Source organism: Sapajus apella, unplaced genomic scaffold (genome assembly GCF_009761245.1).
Source record: "Sapajus apella isolate SASKATOON/1434 unplaced genomic scaffold, GSC_monkey_1.0 scaffold10, whole genome shotgun sequence".
Lineage (NCBI taxonomy): Eukaryota > Metazoa > Chordata > Mammalia > Primates > Cebidae > Sapajus > Sapajus apella.
The window spans coordinates 14,042,775-14,052,794 of record NW_022436950.1 but is presented as its reverse complement, the minus strand read 5'-3'; the positions used below and the strand labels follow the sequence as shown (position 1 = coordinate 14,052,794).

Below are 10,020 nucleotides of genomic sequence, written 5' to 3'. Positions count from 1 at the left end.
ATTATAATATTATTTTTGAGTGCCTAGTACATTCCTCACAGAAGCTGGAATGTACTAGGCACTCAAAAACCAACAGCTGACCTTGAAGTTTGTGATAAAAGTACAGATGTCCATTTTTCTTTCCATGGCTTCTTTTTCCTTTATCAAATATCTTCAAATGCGTCTTTAAATTCATCATCTCTACCTCCCATATCTCCTGTACTTCTTGGATCAAGGGAACTCTTTCAGTCCTCAAATTGTGATCTCTAAAGCATCCTGTCAGTGAAGTAGGCAGCTAATTTGGGCTCCTCAAATTAGACATGAGGTAGAAGAAAGCTTTTGAACTTGGAAAAATAATATGAAAGATAGCAAAGGTCTTGGAAGATAGTCATAAAATTTAATGCAAATCAAGGTAAGTTGAAGAAATGTTACATTGAAAACATGATGATAGTTTTCATGGAAGGAAGGAAGGAAGGAAAGCAGACCCTTTGGAGAAGGGGAATGAAACATCTTAGAACACAGAAATCCTACTGACCAAAGCTAAAAGTGAAACACTGAAAATAGTCATGGTACTTGTTTGTTTCCCAAATGGGTTGTTGTGGCTCCAGGGGCGACTCCATAGAAACCAACCCTAAGTGGGTTAAAATGTAGGAGGGCACAAGGCCTTCCTCCTGAGATTTGTACCCCAGAAGCCCATCTGGGAATAAAGCTCCTTTCAGAGTCAACTATTTTGAAAGTGTTTTGTCACCTGCTAATTACTAGCAAACATCAGGAGCATTTTGTGTATTTCAAGAACAAGTAGCAAAACAAACAGGGAGACTGAAAAGCCATCTCATTACTGCACATGTCAGTCAGCTAATATTGTGTCTTTTTCCCCTTGTTTCCAGAGCCTAAAGTAAGCTGCAAATTAGGCCGGTCTGCGTCGACATCAGGTGTGCCTCCTCCGTCAGTCACTCCTCTCAGGCAAACTGCTGACCTGCAACAGAGCCAGGTACCATCATCGTTAGCCAATCGTGATTGACTTCCTGTGATGCACCTTGCCAAATGCTCCCCACCTCTGTCTGTCCTGTGGCTGTAGACAACTTTTGCATTTGCTTTTATTTTTCTATGTGTGTATGGGTTGGGAGGCAAGGGGGATGCGTTCTGGCAGTCTGTGTTTTCATCTGAAAAAGAATGTCTTTCTTCCTTGTGATTGGTGGTAAAACTTTCTTTGCTGTTTGTTATCAAATCGTTTTTGTCTCTGGTTTCCATCATTCTGTAATATAAATGTAGTAAACTTGTACTATATGTATTGGCTTTAGTGATTATTTTTTTAATTCTTTCTCTCTTTCATGTTTTGTGTACTTTTATACCGTCTCAAAATTTATCAATATTTGATAAATTTATCTACTTTGTTTTATGTAGATTTCTTTTTAAACGTTTTGTCCACAACACTTGCACAGATGTTGTCAATGGATTTGTACATATCTCTTAGCTCTGATCCTATTATACTGTAATATTTTTGGTTGCTTTATTTTTATTTAGCTTAGAGCATGATTGTAAGGCACTGTTGAATATTGATGTCCTTTTAAATATTCATATCCTAACTCATTTGGATTGAGTATGGCGGCTAGTCTTTCCTCTTTCTTAGGCTATAGAGACAAATTGACTGGCCATATAATCAAGATATTTAACAAAAGCTGCAGATTAATAAGGCAACCCTTCAATAAATGACTTTTCTCTCTTATATCAACAATATCAGAAATGTTCTCGGAAAGGGAATGTAAGTGTTCATGCATGGTAAACGAGGTCTCAATTATCACTTGGAGAAAAGAGACAAGAAATAAAGGCATAAACTGAAATATCATTTAATCCTTTACAGTATAATATGTTGCTCTGATGTTCATTTGGGTACATGGTTGTGGAAGGGGAATGAGTATGAGGAAAAATCACTACACATAAATGTCCTGTCTTTAGCTCACCCAATAGGAATTCGATAAGTTGACTTAATTTGTGAGGCCTAATTGTTGTTACTATTAAGTATTATGGGTGTTAAGTAGGGTGGTGTCATTCTGGAGTGATTCCTCTCTGCTTCCCAGCTATCATCTTTGCATTCATGAAACCCTTCTGAAATAGTAACTTATAAAACAGTGACCATACCTCCAAGGGAACTGTCCATTACTTATTAGCAAATTACATATTCTTCAATTATTTTAAATGCCAAGCTGTTCTAAAAACATAACTAGGTAGAATAATTGCATTTTTTTCTAATGAGAGACATTGTACCTCAGTATTTTTATCTGGCTTAAATATGCAAAGGGTTTAATTTATAAATATATAAGGTATCTACAAATACAAGGAATGAGAAGCTTCTCTCAAGGGCATCTCAAGTACCATTTAGATCTTCTTGTGTCTTAATTTAAAATGTTAAATGCCTTTATAACTAAATGTACCAACTCAAACACTTTTTGGATGTAAAAGAAGTAGAAACAGTAAGACACTGAATATAATAAATAAGATAAACTGCCAACTTAGCTGATGAAACCTATTCCAAAAATATTCTATTTACCAACATTCGAAGTTTAAAAACATTGAGTACCAAAGAAGAGAAGTTTAGCTAATTGGCAGAGGATTGCACTAATACAATCAAGTTTTCAAGTTTAGGATCCCTGCTAGCATACTGCCCTCAGACTCTCAGAGAGGCTTCGTGTTCCCTGTTTTTTGTTTTGCTTTTTTCCTAATTGTCTTTAGAGCTGTTTCACCCTACTTCACTTCAAACTTCAAACTCTCAATGAAAGCAGGTTCCTGGGATAAACTTCCAGAATAGAGACAAGATGTACTCTTTGTGCCTTCATATCATCATCCGTTTGCTCACCTGATGGGACATTCTTCATTCTTCAAAATGTATCAAGGGAAAAAGCCTAGTGCACTATTTATATGCTGTTAGTTTCCTTACCTGCTGACAGAGATTCTGACACACAGTCAGATCATACATGGGCTGTCAGAGCTACAAATTAGAAAGTTGGCCTCTGGGCTTCTTCTCTGCGGCTTACGCTCAGTTACAGTATGCATGTATATCTATACTCGAGGTGAATTGGTAAGCATAGCTCATGTGAACATTGCTCTGAAGTCCTATGACTTAGAATTCAACTAAAGCCAATAAATACTTATTAAAAGTCCTTTTCTCACCTAATTCCCGTGCCCTCAACCATAGTGTTGACTAAGATGTCTCTTTAAATTACAATCAGGATGGCACTGCCCTGTGCTCAGGAATGCAAGACAATGAGATAGCAAGGGGAGAGATGCCAGATGTAGGCGATGGGGAGGAAGGCAGCAAATCACACTGCCACGTGTGTACCTATGCAACAATCTTGCGTGTTCTTCACATGTACCCCCAAACCTAAAATGCAATAAAATAAATAAGTGGGGGAAAAAAAAGATGAGTAAAATGGTTGAATCTAACAATAACTATTCATACCTGAACAAGGATAGGGAACACCTAGCATTATCAAACAATCCCTCTGGTCACTTTTTAAGCAGTTTCACGACACTAAGATGCCTGGTTGTTATTAAAAACCCAGAATTCTCAATAAGAGATTAATAAACTCCATACTAGGAAAATCATTGGAAACCATGTGATCTATTTAAAACAAACAGAAGGCCGGGCACGGTGGCTCACGCCTTCATTCCAACACTTTGAGGGGCTGAGGCAGGTGGATCACGTGAAGTTAGGAGTTCCAGACCAGCCTGACGAATATAGTGAAACCCTGTCTCTACTAAAAGTACAGGTATGCGTGGTGGCGCACGCCTGTAATCCCAACTACTTGGGAGGCTGAGACAGGGTGGCTTGAACCTGGGAGGCAGAGATTGCAGTGAGCTGAGATTGTGCCACTGCACTCCAGCCTGGGCAACAGAGTGAGATTCTGTCTCAAAAAAATAAATAAATAAAACAAAATCAGTCACTAACCTCTAAAATGACTCCAGTGGTGCTTGTCTGTGGAGGAATCTGGTCTTACGAAGGCTGTGACATTTCAGTCACATTACGGGCACTATCCTTCATGCAGAAAGATGTGTGCTACTTTTCAGATTGTTGTTCTCATCCCATCTCTATTCAGTTGTCTTGGTCCTAGTTTGCCACTTACTGTTTCATGTTGTGGTTGAAGCTCTCTAAGGAGTGCTGCAGGTGGAGGCAGGTGGGAGTGCTTGATGTCACTCCAGCAGAGATTCTCAAAGGTGACCAGAGTGACTGGCCCCCATGCCAGTCACTATTGGCTGGGGCCAGTAGTGACAGCCCACCACCAGAATTTGTGTATAAACAAAGAGGAAAGTAATGTTTGCTTGACTTTGCAATCAGTTTTAGCTTCAGGTAACTTCAGCAGACATAAGTTCTGTAGAAATGTATCATTATATGTGACTGGAGCCTCAAAATATATAAGAGAAAATGGAAAACTCTAGAAAAAAATATAAGTTCTGAAGCATTTAGAGTCTGCTCCAAAACACATTATTCTCTGACACTCAGGGAGATAAAAATAAAATTTTATTCTTTCTTAATTTACTCCTGAGCAAATAGACTAGACATGGAGCTTTTAGAGACACTTTCCTGGAACTTCCTTGCAATGCAGCCATGTTTTGGCATTTGCCTTCATAGAAATCTTTGGAAATAAACTGAATTTTTGTGCCTATCATTAGAAACTTAATTTATTTTCTCAGTTAAAAAAGTCAAACTGCACCAGAGTCACGTATTGAACTTGGAGAACACGTGACTTTCTCTTTTTCATCCTCTGTAATAGAGTAGGAAGCCAAGTACTCAGAAGAAAGAGATGTGAACGCTCTTAGAGACAGCAGATGATGTTCATGTGATTCCTCCATCTCTGGCTGATCTCAGCTTGCTTCTTCAGTGATCCCATTGGAGGCAGTGCCATCTATACTCTTACTGCACAGATGATGGTATAGAAACTGAGGCATAGGCCATATCAAACCATGCTTTTCTGCAAGAATGGAGCATCTAAGGTGTGTCTTCAAACAAAACTACAGCTCTCCTTGGAAAAACGTTCCTAAGATATGTTTGAATTCATTTTCCTAGGAAGGAAGGGGGAGCCACAGCCTCCACTACACACAAACACACATACACACACACAAACACACATACACACACACATATACACACATACGCACAAGCACTCATACACACACAAACACACATACACATACAAACACACATGCACACACACATACACACACAAACACACATACACACACAAACACACACACAAACACACACACACAAACACAAACACATTTTTGTTTTAATGGCAGATTCTCATGTCAAGGAATTACAAAGTTAAGAGTGACCCGAGTGTTGAACTGAAACCCCAGGTTCTTCGGAGGCTTGTTCATCACTCTAACCTGAATTATATCTGATCATCCTTGATTTAGGGGAGGGAAGTAAGAAAATGTCACTTGTAATTTCCTTTTGACACACATTCCAAAGTTTGACGGACCAAATCTCTTTAGAAACATACACAGAGTGCTTAGAAACCATATAATGCTTTGCCATGATCTTTGTGGGTCCTGTGTGTCATGCGATACCCGCGTCCTCACCACCCAGGACAAAACTTGCCCAGCCCAGTCCCTTCTGAGTACTTAATAGATGTTATCCAGGGTAGTAAGCCCCGTTTCTTCCAACTTGCCCCTTTAGGATTACTTCGCAAATGCTTATCGCTTTTCATAGCAGCCCCCTGGTCTCTCACCAAGCTCCTAACTTCCCCTTTGCTTGATGACCTTGCTGGAGAATGAGAGCCTGCCAAGGCTGCCTCTGGAGCAGAGCAGGTTCTCCCTTCCCATGGACTCCACAGCTACGTGATTACGCCAGCACCAGCCAGCATTCCTGGATAATGGAAGAACGTGTTAGGGGGTCCATAGCTTGATGCATGTCTGGAGTATATTTCTGAACATGCTCAGATGCCAGAGTTGTTTCCTACGTACTTAAGAAGATAGACAACCCAAACATAGGAATGTGGGATCAGTACATGTGAAGACTAAGGTGAAGGACTTGCGTGAATTTCTTTGCAAGGACGGTGCTCAGTTCAGAGATATTCCTCCGATGCCCTGAACAAAGTGGGACACTCAGTCGTCATTTGTTGACTTACTTAGCCTCCCTCTCCATAAATATCTTTCTCTATATACACTTCAAAAAAACGTTTTCTCAAACAATTTGATTTTGTTCCTGTTCTTCAGTCCTTAATATTTCCAAAGCAGGGTCTGTGAGTTCTGAGCTTTCACTTAACTTTCCAGATGGGACATTTGCACATCAAATGTGCCTTGGAGCCTATAGAGGGTGAGAAAGGCTAACAACAAAGGGAGGCAGGAGAGTAAAGCCTAGAGTATGAAATGAGGGCATAGAAAGGAAATTTAATTCCTTTTCTTTGAGACAGAGTTTCACTCTTGTTGCCTAGGCTGGTGTGCAATGGTGCGATCTCACCTCACTGCAACCTCCACCTCTGAGTTCAAGTAATTCTCCTGCCTCTGCCTCCCGAGTAGCTGAGATTACGGGCATGTGCTACCCTGCCTATGTCTGGCTAATTTATTTGTATTTTTAGTAGAGACAGGGTTTCACCATGTTGGCCAGGCTGATCTCAAACTCCTGATATCGTGATGTGCTCACCTCAGGCGCCCAAAGCGCTGGGATTACAGGCGTGAACCACTGTGCCCAGCAGGAATCTAATTTCATCTCCAGAGTGCCCACCACAACTCTGAATAATGTAATCTTAAAGGCTGCAAAGCTGCATACTCTTTTAATTTTTGCCTTCAATAGGATCATGCAGAAAAATAAAAATGAGTCCTAAGGGCAATATGGGAAACCTCTTTCAGTTGTGCTCTGAATCTGAAAAAAGAAAAAAAGAAAAAGAAAAATGAGAAAAAAAAAAAAAAGGAAAAGTAAGAACAAAACCCAAAATACTGTAAAGCGTAAGGGTAGAGAAACATCAAAAATATTTTCTCTTTAAAATTCTCAGGCTACTACGGGCATAGACATGACTTGTTTTGCCAAAATCATGCATGCTTTAGTTAAGCCCCTTGTCCTATAGACCAAGGACGTTTTATCTGATTGGTTGGATGCATTTTCAAGTGCCTGCTACCTTGAGACTAAGGTTTTACGGTGGACAGGAGAAAGCAGTGCTGGAGTGAGAGAGCCACAGAATACGTAGTTGGGGAGTGTGTGCCACCCTGACTCCCGGAGACCAAAGGGCCCTTCTCTATCATCTGCTGCTCAAGTGTTGAACAACTGTATTTTATCTTTTTGTGGGGAAGGGATTCTTTGACATTCCAGATTTTCTTATCAGACCTGAACTGAGAACATGTTTTCCATGCCGTTTGTACCTTTATACAGCTGATTTGATTGTATGCTCATGATTACATCACATGATGGAAATGGAAGAAAAGCAGAAACAACACACAGAACAGAAACAGCAAAATCTGTACTCATTAACACACAGCATCTCACCACCACACAGCTTCTTTCAGGCTGTGAGATTGATGTTAAAGATGGCTATTATTTGCTTTCTTCTGCATACATGTCAACTTTACATATCTTTCCAAACATGAAAATCCCTAACAGGAGGACTTGGAACACCCACACCAAGTTCACAGTACAGCATCCGCATCATGTTTGAGAAGTGTTTATCTGTACTAACTTCAAATTGTAAAATAAACTGTTATGTTAACACAGATGATGTTATTAAAATTATGCTTATTTGTTATAAAATGATATTTACCAAAGAATTTGGATCTAGCCCTGTGGAATGTGGAATAAATTCATATTACAAATAAGAATGTCAGTGGCTAAGTGGCTCTATTACCAGGTATTGTAGCATAGTTGCATTAAAACAATGCAAGTGCAAAAAATACACAAAAAAGCATTCTCTTATGTGTGGTTTCTACAGACCTGTCAGATTGTTTTATAGTCATGTTAGGCTTTAGTTCTTTATGGCTCTCTCTATGAACTTTAATTAATGTCGTATTTAAGGCAGAAAATAAAATTTGTTATTACTTTTCAATAGCAGCTGAATCCAGGAATATATAAAATGAAATGTTGGAATTATTTCCTTTCTACTTTCATACAAAGAATTCAGATGGTGGTAACTCTTTACAACTCAGCTGCAGTATGGCCTGAGTAACTTGCATATCATTTGGCCATTACATGCTTATTAACTTTCACATACTTTATGCAGCAGAATATTTAGGGGTCACTTTTTTAAAGTCCAGTGGTCCCAAGATCAGTCTCTCAGTAACTCCATGGTAGAGTGAAATAAAACAAAACAAACTCACGCCTGTCCCCAACAACTTTGTCATGTATTCTCTCAGAGCATGGAGGGTATCAGAAGCAAGATGTTCTCTAAGAAGTCTTGAACCAATTGACAAATAAGGCTGGGGATTGGGCCCAGTGGACTCTGAGGGTGCCTGTTGTCTGACTCGGCTGCCCCTGGTACCTGTGTGTGTTTCTCTCTTCAGCATCAGAGGTCAGAGTTACCAACTTAACCACCAGGGCTGCAGGTGTGAAGTAACGGATGTACGTACTCCAGCAGGGCTGCAGGTGTGAAGTAACGGATGTACGTACTCCAGCAGGGCTGCAGGTGTGAAGTAACGGATGTACGTACTCCAGCAGGGCTGCCGGTGTGAAGTAACGGATGTACGTACTCCAGCCTTCTTTACCGTCTGGAAGGGACAAAAGGTTATTCAGGGTTCTTAGGTGAAGTTTGCATAATGTACATTATGTGCCGTTTGTTGACACCTCTGATGTGCTTATCATGTGCCAGGACTGGGCTCAGAGCACACCTGCCTCATTGTAGGTATGTTCTACTGTCCTCACTGATGGGAACTATTATCATCCCACATCACAACCAAGGATACCAAAGTGAGTGAGGTTACATGCCTCGTCCAAGATTTCATATTTATTGAATGGCAGAACCTATGATACTAACCACTCAAAAACCTGAGATTTACCACTCAAACCCTGATATTAGCCACTCAAAAATATGATATTCTCCACTCAAAAACCCGAGATAGATAAAAACCTGAGACTTACAGGAAGTAAAGATTTATTAGAATCCTGCCTCTATAAATTAGTGGCTGTTGCTGAACCTTTCTGAGTCTGGGGGTGTTGTTGAGGATTAATGAGATCACATAGGTGTGTAAAGCCCTGCACAGACATTGTTTGTTGGAAAATATATTAATTCTTTCTCCTTTTCCTAATAGCTTTTCCTCTTTCCAAAAATTTCAACTCTCCTGCTTGCTGGAAAATTCTAAAGAGGAGAGTTCGGTGGTATTCCAAAGACAGTAGTCACTGAAGGAATGATTGGTCCACCCACTATCACCAAGCTGGTATAGACCTGCTAGTGCATGATGATAAGAAAAAGCAGACAGATTTCTAGTTGGTTCTATCACGGATTTTAAATTCTCTGTGTACAGTACATTTCTTTATTGCCTGCACCTGGGGCAAATTGATTTCCCCCCTTGGTACACCACAGGAGCCGATTATATTCATTACTCCTTTCACAATTACAAAATTAGATGCTGACTTATTTACCATAATAGGGAGTCTAGATTTGGCATTTCTTCTTACCTTGCAGGTCTCATATGTGGTTTGGAGGCAAAGTAAGTAGAAATTGGTTACAGGTAGCATTTCAGAACTGTCATCTCTCCTGCCCCAATACTACTTATTCACCTCTTTGAAGTAAGGTATGAGTCAATACAATGAAAACATTAAGTCTATATAGGGAGCTAGGGTCAGGAGAGGGTATACAGCCACAGGATCCTTTTCTTTTTTCCAACCTCAACATTTACTTAAAGATTCCCTATACCAGTTTTAAATGCCTCTTAAAAAAAAAAAACCTGGAAACATTCACATTATAAAATGTATAGATTTAACTATTAAAATCAATGTCTGGCTTCAGAGGGGGTGGGCCAATCCAGCCTGTGAAAACGTAGAGCACTAGGTGGATACATGGCGCCACCTAGCGTCTGAAGTGCACTTTGCATGCTATACTTGGCTTTCAAAACTTGAAT

General features: G+C 39.9%; 1 protein-coding gene across 5 annotated transcripts in view; it reads left to right on the top strand.

Annotated features, from left to right (window-relative positions):
* NYAP2 (neuronal tyrosine-phosphorylated phosphoinositide-3-kinase adaptor 2) overlaps positions 1-10,020 on the top strand; it is a 302,087-nt gene that overhangs the window by 242,004 nt on the left and 50,063 nt on the right. For 4 of the 5 annotated variants that reach the window (XM_032278021.1, XM_032278022.1, XM_032278020.1 and 1 more), the window contains one exon: positions 867-970. In XM_032278021.1, the coding sequence (XP_032133912.1) occupies positions 867-970 (104 nt within the window). Of the gene's footprint in view, positions 1-866; positions 971-7,298; positions 7,786-10,020 lie in introns of those variants that run through there. The other variant, XM_032278023.1, reaches the window with a different exon arrangement.